The following is a 19,801-nucleotide window of genomic DNA, read 5'->3' as shown; positions in this document are numbered from 1 at the left end:
ATACAATTGGTTTTACTACTACTACTACCACTAATAACAGTAACAATAAAATGCTGTCCCAAGACAAAAAGGTCCAGTGGCAACAAGGAAGTCCCAATAACCCAGATCATGTAAATCTTTTACATGGAAGAAGCAGGTCTATCTCAGTACCTAGGCTAATGTAGTTAACTTCTTGCTTAGTCAGAAAAGCGATTTAATCCTCTTAGGGGCCTTAAAAGCTCTGTATTCATTTCTTTTTAGGGGTGGAGAGAAAACTAATTTTCTTAACTTTAAAAAACTGCCTTATTGAGCTATTATTCACATACCATGCAATTTACTCCTTTAAAATATACAAATTCATTGGTTTCTAGTATATTCACAGAGTCGTGTAGCCATCACCATGATTATAGAACATTGTTATTACCCCTTAAAGAAATGTTGTACCCATTACTAGTCACTCCTTGTATTCATTTCTGATTCTTAATTTGCAGTGACTTTTTATGATTTTAGAGTCTTCTATCTACCTGCATTTAATCTTACTATTTCTCTTTCTGCAAATGTACCGACCCCTTCTCCCATTATTTAACTAATGATCTATTAAAAAAACAAGCCTAATAGGAGAGCTTCTGGTTTAGAGACAGCTGGGAGGAATAAATTGAGCCTTTTGGGAAGTAAATAATTCTAGTGTTAAAATTTTTGATTGGATCTTTTTTGTTTTTTTTCTTTAATGGAATGCAAAAGGTAGCCACAAGAAATTTCTTATTTTATTGACCAGTTATTAACCTACCTAAATTATTGCCAGAGTATCTCCAGACGTTCTTCCTGAAAATCTGTGCCTTGTGGGTTAGCCATGGTATCTGAAATTCTGTCGTACTAGAAATTAATGTCTAATAATCTCCTTTTGAAAAGAGTCTGTGTCTGGAAGAGATAGCACACAAAAACATCTGCCAGTAACATTTTAGCACGGTTGATTTTCCCAGCGTACCCACCTAGCAGCTGTGAGGGCCTGGCTGCCAGCAGGTGTGTGTGTTGACAGGGAAGAAGTGGAAGGCTGGGTCTAGACTGAGTGATGATTGAGGAGGGGGCTGCATTAAGACGGGGTGGGGCAGCTCTAAAAGGAAGGAAAGAGATGAAGATAAAGAAGGTGAGAAGAGGCTCCGTTTTGCCAGGAGATAATCATAATTGTTGCATTTACTCACTTATTGAAGGCTGAATTTTATAAGACATACAAACATTCATTTTTTTAAGTATATTTTCTTGATTATGTTGTTTGTCCCAATTTCTTTTCCCTTTGCTCCCCTCTTCCAAGTACCTCCTTCCCTCCAGCAATCCCACACCCCCCTTAGTTCATGTCCATGGGTCGTGCTTCATCCTTTCCTATTATTGAAATCATTGAAACACGCCGAAGGCTAAGGAATATCAACTCTCTTGTATAATATAGAATTCACCTCCTAGGTGACTGAAAAATCATGTTGTGGACCTTCATATTATAGGAGTTTCTGTGATTAAAATTTGTCTTTCAGACTTTGTTTTTCTTATATATTGTTCTTACTGTTCCTACTGATTCTTTCAGGCAACAACCACATGAAAGAAGAAAACTATGCAGCTGCAGTGGATTGTTACACCCTGGCAATAGACCTGGACCCCAATAACGCGGTGTATTACTGCAACAGGTAAACGGGGACTGCTGTGGCAGGTTTGCCGTTGTAAAAGGTCTGCACTAACCGCTCTGACGGAGAACTATAAAATTTAGGCATAAAGAAGGAAAACAATCAGCTCCTAAACTTCCCATTAGAGGCAACCTCTGTTAGTAACCTTTTGGCACATTTTGTTTGATGTAAGTGTAATCGATTTTAGATTCAGCTTTATTCACTAGGCATATTATAAACACGTCCTTCTTTTATTGAAATCCTTTATAAACATTATTTAAATTGATATAAATTAGTCTATTTGTTACCTCTTCATTTTTTTTATATTTTCAGTACCTATCATTGTGACTGGCAGACAAACACTCAGTGTTTTTTTTAACTAAATGTATAGCTGAACCACAATTTACTTGTTAACCTACTGGCAAACATTAAGATGCCCATTTTTTCCAACTTTATAAAGCTGCAAAAAACATCTTTTTAAATTTTTTTTTTATTTTTAGACTTTGGATTTATCCTTGAAAATTCACTCAGGAGGTCTAACAATATAAACATTTAAAAATTGTGGATGCGAATTGCAAAATTATTCTAATTTCTTCGAAAATATTCTGAAAACTAATTTCCTCCCCTAGGATTATATGAGCTTATCTGTTTCTACCACACCTTTATCAACACTAAGTATTTGAATTATTATTTAATATTGTTATTTTAATGTTGGCCATTTGTGGGGTTTTTTTCCTCTATATTATCTTTTTGTATCTGTACCACACCTTACCTGTTTGACCTTATGCTTGTTTCTTTCTTTCCCTGTTCTACCCTTTCTAATGGTCTGACCCCTATCGGCTGCATTTTCAGGCTCCTTTGTTCGCTGAGTTTTGTCTGGGTTCAGCCATGGGGGTTGCTGCCAGAAGACTGGAGGGCAGAAGGAAGGGAAAAGCTGTGGAAAGTCTTCCCCTCTTTTGCCTTAGGGTGTTTATCCAGCAGAGACTGCTTCTCATCCTCCTCTCTAGCTCCCACCCAAGTTACCTGCACTCCCGGCTTTGCTCCGTGATGCTGGGTTTTTGGACTCTGCACTTTGTCCTCTGTTTTAGGGAGGAATGGCTTCTTGCTGTTACTTGTCTTTGGATTGCTGCACAGCCTCCTGTTTGGCACCTCAGCTCTTCTGTCAGCTATGTAATGAATTCCCTGCATTAAATTATTCTGTTTTATATATTGACATTCCAATAGAACTTTGTGCAATGATGAAAATGTTCTGTATCTGCATTGTCCAATACAGTAGCCACTAGCAAAAGTGGCTTTTGAGCACTTGCAATGTGGCTAGTGCAATTGAGAAACTGAAGTTTTAATGTTTAGTTAATTTAAGATCAATTTAAATGTTAATTTAAATAGCTGCATGCAGCTTGTGGCTACTGTACTGTAATAGCTCTCTATTGAAGATAAAATCCCTTTGTCCTAATTGCACAGCTTATTTTCCTTTTAATGTTTTCATACATAAAAATTTTAAATATTTATATAGACAATTTTAAAGCTCTCCCCATTCATAAACTGGACAAACAACTTCTATTTTCTTATTTTTCCTTTACATTTCTATTTTATCATCTCAAGTCTATTTTGGTGACTGGTATGACCTTTTTAGCCAATCTGAAACTTTTTATAACCTTTTATTATATACTAAGTTCTTAGATTTGAAAGAAATGTTTATATTAATTTGTTCTAATCTTTCACTGAGTTATTCTTATCATATTTAGGTTACTCATCTCCTACCTTTTTCTTTGTGCTTATATCTGATAGAAAGGTCTTCCTTATCTTGACACCGATTTTGTTTTTGTGTGGCTCCTGTGGCTTCTCTCAGATTTATTTTTATTCTTAAAGGCTACAGAATATGTGTTCTCCTCTTTTTTCATCACAGTCCCTGGCATTTTTAGTTTGCTACCACGTTCACTTGAGTTTTTCCTTCACTTTAAATGTTCCCAGCTTCTTCAATTGTATATTAGATGCTACAGCTTTAAGTCTTACTTGCACTTTTGCACTAAACCTGTTCCAGTTTCTCTGCAGTTCCCAAAGCTGATACAGTATATCTGGCAGTGGTCTGCCCAGAACAGTCTTGTAGGACTTTCATTTAATCTACTTCTAGATGACACAATTATATATTAGCATTTACTAGCATGATTTACTACGTTTATATTTTGCCTTTCTTTGCTTGGCACACATTCTCTCTCTCCTGTCATTCAGTCATATATTCATTTGACAGGTTCTTGCCAAACACCTGTGATGCACCGGTGCTGTCACTGCACGTCAAGTTGAGTCTCTGCACTCAAATGCATGATCTTGTATTTCATCCCCATAAAATGTTATCGTGTTATAGTCTCTTATGTATGTGTCACGTAATGTTTCTGGATAATTTGTAAAGCAATACATTTGCTTTTTCTCCTAGTTTCACCCACAAACTTGAGAAGAGTCCTGTGGGTCACATTGTGTCTGTTACAAAGTCACCGAAGCGAGCAGTCAGAGGGAAGCGTTAGCAGCAGGGGTTCTTATCCAGACTCTTTGGATTCTGATCTCTGTCCCTGCCACTTACTACCTCTGGGACCCTGAGAAATTACCTAACATATCTACGCCTTAGTCTCCCCATTGATAAAATGTGGATACTAATATTTACCTGAAGTTTTGTTTTAGAGATCAAACCCATTAATACATATAAAATACTAGGAGCGTATCTAGTATTGTACACAATAGCTATTACCATTATTATTTGTGATTTCTGTCCTTTGTTTTTTTGCTTTGATCAGAATATGAAGAGACCCAAATTTATTGGAGTCCAAGTGTGTTGAGTCAATTGTCTTTCTCTGATGTACTAGTCTGGTTAAAATAAAAGTTTAATAGGACTTGTGAATTAATCTAGTGTCATTTTCCTTCTTTTTTTCCTTCTAACATTTTTATGAAAATTTTCAAAGCTGAAGGAAGTTTAGTGAATTCTCATATATCCACACCTAGATTTTGTAATTGATATTTTAGTATATTTGCTATACACATATTTATTCTTCTGTCTGTGCCTCTCTGTTCATATTCCATCTGTTTTTTATGCATTTCAAGGTACATTGCAGCCATTGGTACTTTCCCCCCTAAATACTTTAGCAGGCATATCATTAATTAGAGTTCAAGTTTACATTTTTTTGTTTTGAGGTATAATTTTATGTGCAATAAGATGCACAAATCTTACGTGTACTTTCACTGACTTCTGACAAATGCAAATACCTGTGTAACTCAAGACCCATATCGAGATACTGAAAATTACTACCAGGCCAGAAAGTTCCACATGCCTCCTCAGCCTCAGTTGCCTAAACCACTCACCAGAAGAAACCACTGTTTTAAGTTTTTTCCCACCATAGGTTAGATTTGTCTCTTTTAGAATTTCCTATAATAGGAATCATACCATCTGTACTGTATTGTGTGAGACTTTTTTTGCTCAGCCTAATGGTTTTGAGATTCAGCCATGATGTTACATGTGTCAGATTTTCTTTTATAAATTGCTCAGGAGTATTATGTTGTTTGAATGTACCACAGTTTGTATTTTCCTATTCATGGTCGCCTGGGATGCTTTTAGTTTGTGTGTGTGTGTGTGTGTGTGTGTGTGTGTATGTGTTTTGTCCAGAATTTATAGTTGTTATTTGTGGAAGAGTTGGATCCACATGAAATTTAGTTGACCATATTGGAACCCTACATTCTCTTTTTTCACAAACACAAAAACATTCCTTTATTAATCTGTTCTAATAATCTAGCACAGAAAAATAGAAAATCCAAATAATTTGTGGAGAATAAGTTCCCCAAACTGTGGTTTTATGTTTGAATTTTATTCTCTGTAATCAGATGAATAGACATAGCGTTTTAATTTAGTATATGAAATCTTGAAATAAATACATTTAACAGTGTCACAGAATGTTCTGACCAGATATAAATGTTACCAGGAAATTGCTTATTTATAGAGCACAGTAAACCATACACTTTCAATTATGAATATGGCAAACGTGAGCCTAAATAAGTCATTTAGCTTTAATGAGATTAGGGATCATCAATAGTCTTATGTCCATATATTAAATGAGATTCTTGGCAATACCTATGCTTACATTTCATTTAATTATTGTTAACTTGAAATCAATAATTATGCTCCTGTTTTGTATTTAAATAGCATCTTTTCCCTTGAGGAGTTCAATAATAGAGCATGCAATTAATATCAAATAATTAGAAGACCTAATCTGTGTATTTAATACAAATATTGAATAAAGCTTTAGAATTTTTTAGACTCTAGTAGCTGTAAATATTTCAATAGCCTGTAGTCTTGCCAACCACCCCTTGCTATTTTTTTTTTTTAGCCAGTTAGCAGTCAGGAGTTGGAAACTCAGAATAGTAGATCTAAATCTTCCTTTTGATATTAATTTTTACAGTTTTATTACCAATCAAAATATTGTCCACATACTAACCTCAATGAAATGAATCAAAGTTTACTTTTATAGAAGTGACTTTTGTGTTAGAAAACAACCAGTTGGCACATTTTTCTAGCATGAGTCTTTCTAATCTAGCATTTCTCTTCCATTTTGACCTTTGGAATCCTAGTGATGCAAGCACTAGGCTCAGTTTGTATATGACGAAAACCTGAGTCATTCCCTGAAAACTTATTTACTTTTGCTTCTTTTTCTATACTCCTAGCACTTATCCTGATATGTAACCTTTGTATAAGTTTATCATGTGTTCTTCCTTATCTTATATGCATACTTGTTTTATTTATTTAGATTAAGGGCAGATATTGGGTCTTATATCTATTTGTATCTCCTATAATATCTAGCACTGTGCTTCACAGGAGTTCAGCCAGTTTTTGTTGGATGCATGGAGGATGATAGAAGAAATCGAAGAAATCTGTAGTCATGTTGAAGTGACCAGGCACTTGCATTAACACTTGTATGCATAAAACAACAAATGATTGAGTATAGGTCTAAAACATTTCCAAGTACTTTTTAGTATGAAATGATATTCATATTAAACTAGCTAGTCATCTGTGTCTTGGCCCTGGCTGGTTTAGCTCAGTGGATTGAGCGTCGGCCTGCGAGCTAAGTGTCGCTGGTTCGATCTTCCAGTCAGGGTACATCAGAGAAGGAAAACTCTGACTCCAAAAAACCTCCACTGCCTTGCGGCATACCTCTTCAGGGGAAAGGCTAAGGGAGTAAACCCCGACAGAAAATCCGGAGCCGGAGTCCCTAAGGCGGTTTGACGTTGTAGTCAACACCGGCAACTCCTGCGGCGCACCTGAAGCCAAGCTGTATTGACTCCGTCTTTCCCTTGGACCCTTCAGCTGCGAAGAGAGGGGGGGTCTGCTGCATGGGCAACAGCAGACCCTCCATATCACCCTGCCCAGGCTCTGTAGCTTCAGCGTCATCGCAAGATGTCGATTCAACACGGGAGGAGACAGATATGATGTCACTCCCGAGTCGGACTGCACAGCCATTCTCGGCGGTGCAGATAGACTCTTAAGAAGCTACACCATCGTCTCTCGAGACGGACGGCTGCCGACGACGACATCTGTGTCTTCTGTCCGTAAAGAGTATTCTTTTATCTTTTGTACATACTCATTGATGAGTACATTACTTTAGCCATGGTAGTCTTATGTTTCTGGGATGGATGGATGGTTGACTGACTAAAGCAATAAATGGAATTAAAGATACACAGGAAAGAGAGAGAGCATGATGGAAATAATTTGTTTGGAAGGCTGTCAGGTGATGGGGAATTTGAGGTGGAGCTGGATTTGATGGTCAGGTAGAACTTGGATAGATATAGGAGGAGGAGGAGGTATTTTAGGTTGGAGAGTATAGTTTAAAAGGCAAAATAGGAATCACCAGGGCATTGTACCAAGGAATGCTGGTGACAGTGTGAGCTCTGAGGAAGATGGGAACAGAGACTATTTGTTTTTCAGTTTTTCTTTTACCTCCATGAGAACCATGTATTTGTTAGGTTCACTGGAATTTGTACTTGGTTTGTTGAATTTGGAATTGAACCTCAGTTCAGCCACTTACTAGCCGTGTGATCTTGGGCAGACAACCTCTTGGAGCCTCATTTCCTCACTTTTAAAATAGGGAAGCTAGTAGTTGCGAGGAGTAACAATATAAAGTCCCTCGCATAGTCTTAGGCTTTCAGTATCTGTTTCTTTCAGAAACAATGTAATTCCTAGTTGTAGGAACAGATTTTTGCTAGAACTTATTTATGCATTATATATACAGTATGGGTTAAAAGTAGATTTCCAGTTATGAGTACACAAAACACAGTTTACTCTGGTATTATTATTTATTAATTATTGTATTATTTTCCATACGAACAACTGTCAACCTACATTTGCCCCACCCTGTAGTATGGGAAATGTAAGGTACCCGTGATTTTTTTCTGTCTTATTTTCCATAAAAATAGAGTACAAGTAATATTCATGCTCTTGCACACAAGCTGAAGAAAGCAAGGTTGTCTGAAAACACGGCAACTTTAACTGTATTGTTCTGTTGGAATTTCATTAGTTACGCCCTGATAACCAGGCAGCAGGGGCAGAGTGCAGACCACATTGTTATTCAGTTCATACGCTGGCATGTTTGGCTTCATCTCATGAGAAATTCAAACGTAGCTGACTTCTCTTCCCTTTCCCGGCCTCAGAGGTTCAAACCCTCTCCTCTTTCTTTTGTGAGCTACACAAATCTCCTTTCATCCCAGCTCGCAGTTGGTGATCTAAAGCTAAAGCTAAAGCTGTCAAAATTGAAACAGTCATCCTCTCCCCTTACACCCACTGCTCTTTCTGGGTGTGAGTCTCACTGCTTTATTCCTTGTTTTACTCCCTAAGGCGGTTTGACGTTGTAGTCAACACCGGCAACTCCTGCGGCGCACCTGAAGCCAAGCTGTATTGACTCCGTCTTTCCCTTGGATCCCTCAGCTGCGAAGAGAGGGGGCGTCTGCTGCATGGGCAACAGCAGACCCTCCATATCACCCTGCCCAGGCTCCGTAGCTTCAGCTTCACTGGAGAGGACACTCCAGCGTCATCGCAAGATGTCGATTCAACACGGGAGGAGACAGATACCGTGTCACTCCCGAGTCGGACTGCACAGCCATTCTCGGCGCTGCAGATAGACTCTGAAGAAGCTACACCATCGTCTCTCGAGACGGACGGCTGCCGATGATTCCTTGTTTTATTATCAGTATCTGAAGCCAGCGATCAGGGGCTTTTCCCTTGTTTTCCTTTGTCCTCCCAAATAGCTCCTTTGTTCCCACCTCTTTTTCCATCACTACTCCCTTGGTCCAGGTTCTTAACTTTTGCTAAACTAGTGGTTTCCAGCTTCTACTTGCAGTCCCCACTTCAGTCTTCTGCCAAAAGAATCTTTCTAAAATGTGAAATTAATCCTCTAAATCTTGCTTTCTGTTCACTAGTTGGAAGTACCTTCATGATTCAATTTAAGCTCCTCAGCATGATACATAAGATCTTTTATAATCTTTTCTTTTAACTTTATTATCTTTACTTTTCTTCCTACCCTGTTCCTCTACTCTCTATGCACATTTAATATGATATTTACTGACTTCTAAGAAATATCATGTTGGGACAGCTCTTCATGCTTCTATGTACTCCTTCCTCTCCCTAGAATATTTCTTACCTTATCTGCTTGGTCACCTGCTAGTCATCCTTCAGGACCTTCATAGATGTTGATTCTCTTGGGAAGATTTTCTTAATTTCTTCTGGCCCCGACCTCCTGACCATGCCCCTGTGCTCTTCCCCACCATGGCCTACGGAGTGCTGCTGTCCAATAGAGTAAGCCCCTAGCCACATGTGGCTGTGTAAATGTAACTGAGTTAACATTAATAAAATAAAAATGCACTTGCTTATTTCAAGTCCTCCTGAGTCATGTGGCTAGGGGTGCTACTGTATTGGTTAGCATAGGTAAAGAATTCTATCACAGAAATTCCGTTAGCCAGCTCTGCATAGGGTTAACCCCACCTTTCTCTGTATTGTCTCTTCTGTTGATACTTCTGTTGTTGTATTTATCATGCTGTTTATTTATTTACACAACTTTTTCCCTGTTAGACAGTGAAAGATCAGAGGGCAGATGTATTTTCTTCATCTCTATATATCTGATTTTGAGTTTAGGATTTAACACTTTACAGATGTTCAACAAAAACTTGAGTTGAATTGATTCAGTGAATTTTAGAAGGGAGAATTGCCTCAACTCAAGACTTCTAATGGTGAAGTAGGCACATGGCAGCATGTTTTTTATATGTGTATTTATATACTGTATTTCCTCACAATGTCTGTAAAGAAGAGCTTTTTTCAAGTTTTAGATAATCTTAGTTTGAGAAGTAAGGGTCTCAGGCATGCTGTAAGAAGAAAGGTTGACAGAAAATTGTACTCACCACCACCTTTCTTTATAGCCTCCCAGTCTCCCCAGGAATTTAAGCACTATTGAGGCCAGGAATAGTATTTTATTACTGCTCCATCTATTGAGTTGGCCAAAAAGTTTGTTTGGTTTTTTTCCCATACAGTGGCTCTAGTAGTGCTTAGTTGTCTTTAACTTCATTCGAAACTATTTTGTTAGACTGTATTGTGACAGTTATCATATCAGCATGCATTTAAAAAAAATTATCCAAATTAGTTAATTTTTGTGTAGCCATTTTAATATTGAAGATGGAAGAAAATATGCAACATTTTTGGCATACAATGCTTTATTATTTCAAGAAAGGTAAAAATGCAACTGAAACACAAAAAATAAAAAAGAAAAAGATTTGTGCAGAGTATAGAGAAGGTGCTGTAACTGATTGAATGTGTCAAATGGTTTGTGAAGTTTTGTGCTGGAGATTTCTCACTGGATGATCCTCCATGGTAGGGTAGACCAGTTGAAGTTGATAGCGATCAAGTCTAGACATTAATTGAGAACAGTCAACATTCTACCATGTGGGAGATAGCCAACATACTCAAAATATCCAAATTAATAGTTATTGATGAAAATAAAAAATGTGTCTTCTGTTTTACAGAAAAAACTAAATGAACTTCTTAGCCAACTCAATATTATTGCCTAGAAAAGTGTCTATACCTTCACTAGCCCTCAAGAGATATATTAGTTGAACGAATAAAGTAGGTATATTTAGTCTGGAGAAGAATGGATGGGGGGGTAGTAGGGTGCAGGACAGGAGACATTTCGGAGTTTCAGTTCGAATGACTTGCATGTTGATGGGAAATTTTGCATGTTTGTTGTGGCCCTGAGGATTGAAGTCAGCACTACAATAGGGGCATAGAGAGCTGAGGGCTGTGTGGAGGAGGAGTAAGGGGCTTCATTATAGTGTTAGGTCCCAGGTATGCCAGGGAGTTTGCTAGAGATAACCTGAAAGCGATTAAATAGTTCTTCATTGTTCTGAGATTTTATGCTAAGTAGACAGAATACATTGCCATCCTTAATTTATAGCCAGATTTAGGCACATGGTTGAATTGGGTTTACAATTTAGACTTGTCTGGTGATGTTAATGGTACTAGGAAAGTGATCATTTAACAGCACAACACTCTGGGTAGCCATTCACCGCAGTCAGTCACTCTGGGTGCCCCCCTAGGAATCCCAAATGCCCTAGTGTGTTCAGTTTTTTGTTTGGGCGAATTACAAAGGCAGTAAGTAGGTAGATCAGTTGTATGACTTGCATATTTTATCTTTTCTATAACAAAGTAAACAGTGAAAGGCAGCTTTCATATTTTCTTTGAATTTTGTTTCTGAGTTTTCATTTGATTATAGAATTATCTTAAGACAGTTTGATTTAGCAGTTTACTGGGAGTGATCTACATGTTGGGACAAGGTTGTAATAGAACCTGAAAATCTGAATTAGTGCCTTGAAGGATGCTTACAATAAAAGTTCTCTTCTCTTTCTTTTAGGGCTGCTGCTCAGAGTAAATTAGGTCACTACACAGATGCAATAAAGGATTGTGAGAAAGCAATAGCAATTGATTCAAAGTACAGCAAGGCCTATGGGAGAATGGGGTAAGTTCTGGGAGAATGTTCAAAGTAGTGCCAAGATGTATCAAATATGCTGTTCTTAACGGCTTGGTTTTGAATTTCCTGCTTAATATTGCGTCCTCTCAACTAACAAGAAAATAAACATCACACTGAGGGAGGAAATTATTGCAGTTTCTGCGACTCGGGAGAGTGCTGATTAGTTGTATGGTGAATAGTTGTTGGAGAACAATTATAGCCATGAGTAGACTCACTTCATGTTCAAGACCACAGATCTCTTAAGTCCTCAGTATTTTGGCAGAGTCCTACTACCTACTTCCTTCTAAATTCACCGGACCACTGTCTCGTTTGACTGCTTCATACACACTCTTAAAGTTTCCTCTAAACCCTCCATGGTGACTCTCAGCTGATGATATTGCCTTATATTTGAGAAGATATTGGTAGATGCATTTAGGAGAAAAGTAGCTCATTTTCCTACTGCTAAATCCACCCATCTACCTGCCTTTGTATCTACGCAGACTGCCTTTTTTCTTAAGATGAAAGCATTCTCATCTGAGACAGTTGTCTTCATTCATGCTTTAGATCTCATCCCTTTGTACCTTCTCCTGGACTTTACACTTGTAATCATCTGCTTTATCTTCTGCAACACCAACATTCTTGTCTCTTAACAGTGGTAATGACTTCACTTGAAAAGGTCATAGAATCAACATTGGAACCATCCTTGCAAACAGCTACGTCATTTCTTAGTTCCTCCTTCCCTATGAAGCCCTTGATAGCGATGACTACTTTCAGTCTCATCTTCATCATGTCTCATTCTCTCTCCAGCCCACTCTGATAGTGAAGTTCATCTATATCACTCAAATGAGAACTCCATTCAAGGTCACCAGTTGTCTCTATTGTGCTGAGGCCTAAGTTCAGTTCTATATCCTCACCCTACCCATCTTTTAGTAAATGGCATAATTAACTTAGTTTTGAAATACTTCATACTGGAGGCTTCTGTGACACCACACTTCCTGGTTTTCCTTCTACTTTACTGGATGCTCTTTTCCAGTCTCCCTTACTGGTTCTTCCTTCTCTACCACCTCTAAAGAATGGTTCACTTCAGGGCCCTCTCCTGTCCTCTGCTGCTGCTGTGTGTCTGTTCTCTCTCCCAATTTCATCCTGTCGTATGCTTTTAAATTCCATTTACAGTCAATATTCATTATTCATGGATCCCGTATTTATGGATTCATCTACTTGCTAACATTTTTTGTAACCCCCACGTCACTAGTCACCGTGCTTTTGTGTCCATTCAGTGTGGTGAAAAATTTGAGTAACCTGACGTGCAAGATCTCAGCTCAGATTGAATAAGGCGGTGCTCTGCCTTCTTGTTTCAGCTCTCATGTTATAAATGAGTATCCTTTTTGCAGTTTATGTAATGCTATATTTTTGGCATTTTTGTGCTTTTTGTTGTTCATTTTCCTGTTTACAATGGACCCAAATATAGGCTGAAGTGTTGTCTAGTGCTGCTAAGCGCAAGAAGGCTGTAATGTGCCTTATGAAAAAAATACATCTCAGGTAAGTTTTGTTTAGGCAAAAGTACTGTTGGCTTTTAAGTACAATGCTAATGAATCAATAATATATATTTAATAAGTTTCTTTCAGCAGAAACACACATAAAACAAGATTATGTATTGATCAGTTGATGAGAAGGTCGTGTCCCAAGAGCCTCACAGGAACCTAACACTGTCTTTCCCCTAGAAGCAATTGTTCAGTGTTTGCGGTGACTTTATAGAACATAACTATGAATAATGAGAATCAGTTCAATAGTTGATGGATCTCTTAAGTTATTATAAGTTTTAAGTTATATGTCTGAATTCCATATTATATTCAATTTCTTTTCATCTCCATTTATGTTTAATAGGCATTTTAAATTTAACATGTCCCAAACAGAACTCTCGTTTCCTTCTTAAATCTTTTCCATCTCAGTAAATGTTAGAAGTCATCCTTCATTCTTATTATACCTGACACATCTAATCTATCATCAAGTCCTGTTAATTCTAGTTTCCACATACCTGTATCATGAATTCAAGCATTGATTGCTATCTTCTTTATAACCCTAGTCCAAATTACCATCTCTTACCTAGGCTACTGCAGTAGCTTCCTAACTGGTCTCTCTGCCTCCATCCTCACTCTGCAGAGAAGCCAGAGAGCTTTCCAGAGCATAAATCAGATCATGTCACTCCGTCGCCACCAGAATAAAATCCAGACTACAAACCATGGTGTTTTATGTTATCTGACACTTGCTTACTCCCTGACACCATCTCATTCCACTGTTTTCTATGCTCCCTCCTCCTCGGCCTTTGTCCTGTTCCTTAAGCATACCAGGCTTGCATCCTTCCCAGGGCCTTTGTGTCCGCTGCTGCTTCTTTTTAGCATGCTCCTCCGCTGATCTCCCTATGACTGCTTTCTTCTCATCCTTTAGGTCTTGTCAGTGTGGCTGCCTTTGAGCAACTCGCCTATTCATTCTCTTAAATATTACTCTTTTTTACTTGCATATTTGTGGCTTGTCTTCCCCAGGTAGAATGAAAGTTTCTTAAATTCAAGAACTTTTACCTTTTTCTCATTGTGGAATCTAAAGTAGTGCCTGGTGCACATTAGGGTTTCAGTAAATATTTATTGACTGTTGATTAATAGAGGACTTTGATGAAGTGTCTTTCGTGGCTGACTGGTAGAAAACTAATCAGGGTCTGAGAATTTTTCTGTGGTTAGGCACTGTATTTTATCTAGATTGGAAGTCTGTGAGGTCAGTAAATTAGCCAAGACTTAAAGTAATTTATTAAAAACACCCCCCCCAAAATAAAAGCCTCAATACTATCTGTCCACATATGCCATTATTGTTTAGTTCTTAAGTAATTTTCCAAGAAATAAATTATAACTAGGTGGAGGAAAACAAAAATTTAATAACTAACTCTATGACAGGGGTAATAATGTCTTATGTTGTAAAGGATGTTAATTTAATCTGTTTAACAACTAACATGTCATGTTCAGGAGTACTCCACAGCCTAGTTTTATTTTTTATGGCAAATTAGTATTTATTGTGACTCAATGTCTCTACTAGGAAGTAGGAAGAAAGTATGACATTCTGAAACACAAATCTAATTCATGGAGTTACATGACCACAGGATTGTTAGTCAGCTCACATCTTTGTGGAGCTTCATCATTTATAAAGCAAATTACTTCACATATTAGGGTTGAAAATGGAAGGGTAGGTAAGGTTCCTTTCTCAGCATTAAGCTCATGGTCAATATAGGACAGGCAAGGTTTCAGCAAGCAGAAGGGAAAGTCTCCAGACTTACAAAATCTTGGAATTAGAAGGAATTTTAATATAATGAATAAACTAAGTGTAATCTGGATTATAACTGAATACCAAGATAGATGTTTGGGTACATCTGTGATATCCTGATATTCTTTAATCATATATCTTATACTCTTATACTTTATTCTTTTCAGGCTGGCCCTCACTGCCATGAATAAATTTGAAGAAGCAGTTACAAGTTATCAAAAGGCATTAGATCTTGACCCTGAAAATGATTCCTATAAGTCGAATCTGAAAATAGCAGAACAGAAGTTAAGAGAGGTCTCCAGTCCTGTAAGTTATTAATGCCAAATGAGTGAAATAATTTCTGTCATTCACAATTTATTGTAATCAGATTGTAGTGGTTAGAATAATTCTCAGATATAATTGTTTTACAGACGGGAACTGGATTGAGCTTTGACATGGCTAGCTTAATAAATAATCCAGCCTTCATTAGTATGGTGAGTATATTCCCTTTCCTGCTCTGCTGGTTCTGTTTTCTGGAAAGCAATATAGTTCTAAAACATTTTATACCAAATAGGGGAGCTTTGGTGGTGGTGGTGGTAGTGGTGGTAATAGAGTGGTGATGTAATGCTATGGCTGAGATTTTTAACCTGCCTATGTACCTGTTTGTGAGAAAGCCATGGACAGACTTTAGGAAACCAATGGAGTCCTTGAAATTGTATATAAAAATTCATGTACATGTGAATATGTGCCTTTTTTCTAGGGAGAGAACCATATTTTTCATCAGATTGGCAACGGGGTTTGCAGATCTACAGAAGGTTAAAAACTACTCTCTTATATGAAACTGGCCCTAGGAAGATACCTAAGAACTGAGATCTTAGAACTGAGAATTTGGGTTATTGTGATTTCCTAAGCTCTCCTCTCAGCAGTGTCTGCTTCCTCTTTCTCTTAAGTTAATTTGACTTTTTTAGTATAACTCATTTATATACATATACTCCATCGTCCAAACCAACAAAGCTACCTATAGGTCTTTTTGAAAACACACATGCTCTGGTTCAGTATGTGGAAACTGATTTAGTGCGTCAAGGATGTTACCTGGGAATATAATCCTTGAATGACGGACTGTACACTTTCGGCTGAGAAAAATTCTACCAGACGCTATGCCCTTGGAAGGCAGTACCACTTCTTATTCATCTTTGTTTCCTTCAAAAAATGGCTTGCATCCTCTAAGTCTTCAGCTGAATTGAAATGTACAGATGGCTCATTCCTAGTGAGATAAAGAAGTCTTTCTGAGCAACTGGTAGTGTGTAGCAATCGGTAGTTTAAAGTTGTTAGTTGCAGTCTTTGTAGACACTAGTTAGTTTTTCAATCACTGGCCCTAAATGAGGTGTTGGGAGAGCCAGCACTGGCTTTTATTACAAGAGGAATAATTGTTTGATTGATTTGCAAGTAATTCAATAATTCCCGAGTTTCAGGATTGAGGCCAAATTTAAGTTGGTCTTGCTCTCTAAATATCAGCCAATGTATTTCTCTCTGTAGGCTTTGTGACGTTTTTGAACATCATTACCTTTTTCCGGGCCTCAGGTATGCTAGTGTAGTTTCCAGTTCAGCTTAGCTCTCCAGATGCTTGACATGAGGGGCGAGACTAGCATGTAGGAGGTACAGGAGGCTGTGGTTAAAACATATTGTAGACTGTCTTAAAAAGGGTCCAGTTCATAGAGTAAAAGAGGATTTGGGGGGACAGTTATTGGAGTTACTACTGTCTAAAAGTATTTAATTTAAATTTTACATGAATATTGTTGACTACCAATTTAAGGCAAAAATGTTTGTGCTTTCAAAATGGAAAGTTAAAACAGTATCCGTGTGTATAAATACAGTTCCCCTCCCACTTAAGGATGGCAAAAATGGAGACTACTAAGCCCCTTGGAGCCAGGTCCCATTCTTACAGCGCTTTTTTGAAGTGGACTCTCTCACGTGTAGGAGATTCTTTATACTTTTAATGTTTCTATTTCTCCACTTGGCTTTATTGACCTATCACTAGTAGTAAGTATACTGCTGTCAATATCCTTAGTTTATCATGTTTAATTTATAGTCTCTATCCTTTGCAATGTAATTTAAATGCCATTTTTTCTAGTACTTTTTTAAATTCCCATTCACTTTGTATAGCACACTAACACACTGCAGAATGTTAGTACACACATGGCTTAGCTTTCATTCCTCTGCTTTTTAAAAAGAAATCTTTGTTAAAGATCCCTAAATATTAACTACCTTTAATGGGAGATGCCATTTTTTGATTCCAGGCAGCAAGCTTAATGCAGAATCCTCAAGTTCAACAGCTGTAAGTATATAGAAAGAGCATATTACATTTCCCCCTTTCCATTTGCCAGTTCCTAATTTGGGCACATCAGCTCCAAAATGATAAAACTATCCTGACTGCCAGTCAATTGTCACTTAAAGTCGCACACATTTAGCCTCACCTACGTTATACAGGTATATTTAACTGCCTTTTCTTTGGCCAGTATCCTCCTTGTTAATAAGATTATATGCCAATACACGGATATACCTCTTGCCTACTCTAGAATGTCAGGAATGATGACAAATGCCATTGGGGGACCTGCTGCTGGAGTTGGGGGCCTAACTGACCTGTCTAGCCTCATCCAAGCGTAAGTGTAACTTGGAACAGAAATAGTAAAAAAGCGTTTGCTTTACAGTTTATCTCTAAAGTGAAGGGACCAGGGCTTTATTTTTAAATTTTTATCACTTGCTCTTAGTATCTGTGGCCCCACTAGTTACTAAATTTAAAAGTAGTTCATAAGTTGGCATTTTCAGACTGAAGTTTAGGAATCCAGATCTAGATTTAAGAAAAAGTTTTTCAGCATTTGAATAGCTACTCAAGGATGGAAATTGAAGTCAAGTAGCCACTTAAAGTATGCATTAATTTAGGTACACATATATATTTGAAAATCATAGTGTTTAGAAAGTTTAGGAAGCAATTTTATTTAAACTTTCCAGTGCATGTCTTCACTAAAGAAACTGATTACATCATCTCATTACCTTCATTTCCAACCAAGGTGCTTAAGATATTCTTTTTGAATTTTTGATGCTGTCACTGAAAATTTTATCCGAAGCCCCAAGTATCATTTGCTGTTTGTGATCATGACCATGTAACCCCATTCTCAATATTGCATTTTTAGAGTGATCTTTTAAGTGGCATGATTACAGTGGTTTCTAACATTTGCAATTCAGGGTCACAAATCAGGAATTGGTATTAAATTTCTTTGCTCTTTAAAAATCAGTTCTGTTCAGTGACTCCCATACACATCCCCAAATGGGTATGACATCTGTCATATGGGAGACTGTTAATATGTGACTACAAGAGCAAATACCTTGCATTATGTTTGAGCACATACAATCAAAGCATATACTTTTGAGCTCTTTGTTTTTTCGTGGTTAAGCATTAGAGGGGGTGGATTTCACCCGATTCAGGAACTTTTTAGCTTAAGAACAGTACCTTGTAATAATGCTATATGGAGGTATTGGTAAACTTGCAGATACTTTTCTAGAAGTTCTCTTTGGGTAGTACCACATCCCTTGCAGTATGTTTTTATGAGTACTGTGATACTCATAATGAATTCCCTAATTCATATCACTTTGTCTCTTTACTTACAGGGGACAGCAGTTTGCTCAACAGATACAGCAACAGAATCCTGAACTTATAGAGCAACTGAGAAATCACATCCGGAGCAGATCATTCAGTGGCAGCACTGAAGGCCATTCCTGACTTGACCAGGGACCCTAGGATGCAAATGGTTACAGCTCTAAAGTATTTGCTGTAGATAGCAGCCAAAAATCAAAAACACCTAACAAATAAATCTGTCTAGACAATAGGTTTATCACAAAGAATTGAACATAACATGACTCCTTTGTAAACAAATGGTCAGTAGCCTTGCTAAGTGCCAATCTAGCACCTGACAGCGTTCCATTTTCAAATCTTCATTCTTATATTTGTATATTAGACTTAATAGCAGAGTATTGACCAGTAAGGCTGTTTATTGGTGAGTTCTCTAGCTCCAAATTCCCTTTAGCAGACTATTTAAAAGGGAAGATGACAAACAGGAAGAGTTTCTCATGCTGGGTTAGGAGAAAAGCTGCCACTGAGCAGCATGTCTGGACAGGAGAAGTTTGTTATCTAGGTTTAGTCTTGATAGTGCTATCAGTTATGAACATATATCATAGGGGCCAGGATTACCTTTAATGCTGCTTATTCTAATAGGTGGCAGAAAATCTTAAGAGCTTGTGGAAAGCAGAATTTGGTGGAAGGGTTGTTGTTTTGAAAAGAATAGATGCTGTGAATGTATAGAAAGTGAAGTAGGTAGGACGCTCAGGTTTTTGCATAGTTCTTATCTTGCCTGCGGTTTGGTACTTTTAACATTAGCATGACCAATTATACCAAGTACATAATAAAATGCATTTAGATATCCTTAATGGTACTGATTAGGTCAGTTGTATAATTATTCAACTTAAGTAGCACAACTTCCCTGGTGGGTGACCTTACCATGGAAATTCCCAAATATACCTATATTTAAATAAGCCAATGACTTGGCTCTTAAGGATTTTCTAAGTGGCATTTATAATTATGTGCCCATTAACACTGATTTTTTTTTTAAACTCAGCAATTCTTTGATGGATTACAAAAAGCATCTGTCATTAACAATGCTTGTTCATGTAAATCCTCTGCTATGATTTGGTTTGGCATGTGGCTTTTATGCTTAACTTAATTTGATGCAGCTTAAACATAATAGGGGACTTAAACTATTATATTGAAATTAGAGTACATATTAGTGGAGAGAAGTGGCATTGTTAGGTATTTAG

General features: G+C 37.5%; 1 protein-coding gene across 1 annotated transcript in view; it reads left to right on the top strand.

Annotated features, from left to right (window-relative positions):
* Positions 1 to 19,329, top strand: part of SGTB (small glutamine rich tetratricopeptide repeat co-chaperone beta) — a 33,559-nt gene extending 14,230 nt beyond the window's left edge. Inside the window, exons 5-11 of the mRNA XM_090276321.1 lie at positions 1,553 to 1,652; positions 11,552 to 11,656; positions 15,121 to 15,259; positions 15,364 to 15,426; positions 17,230 to 17,267; positions 17,509 to 17,592; positions 18,599 to 19,329. Coding sequence (XP_090132447.1) covers positions 1,553 to 1,652; positions 11,552 to 11,656; positions 15,121 to 15,259; positions 15,364 to 15,426; positions 17,230 to 17,267; positions 17,509 to 17,592; positions 18,599 to 18,710 — 641 coding nt within the window. The 3' untranslated portion in view covers positions 18,711 to 19,329. The remainder of the gene's footprint in view (positions 1 to 1,552; positions 1,653 to 11,551; positions 11,657 to 15,120; positions 15,260 to 15,363; positions 15,427 to 17,229; positions 17,268 to 17,508; positions 17,593 to 18,598) is intronic.
* The last annotated feature ends 472 nt before the right edge of the window (positions 19,330 to 19,801 follow it).

Source organism: Furipterus horrens, unplaced genomic scaffold, assembly GCF_987537825.1.
Source record: "Furipterus horrens unplaced genomic scaffold, mFurHor1.1.pri manual_scaffold_5, whole genome shotgun sequence".
Lineage (NCBI taxonomy): Eukaryota > Metazoa > Chordata > Mammalia > Chiroptera > Furipteridae > Furipterus > Furipterus horrens.
This window is presented reverse-complemented; position numbering and strand designations above follow the sequence as displayed.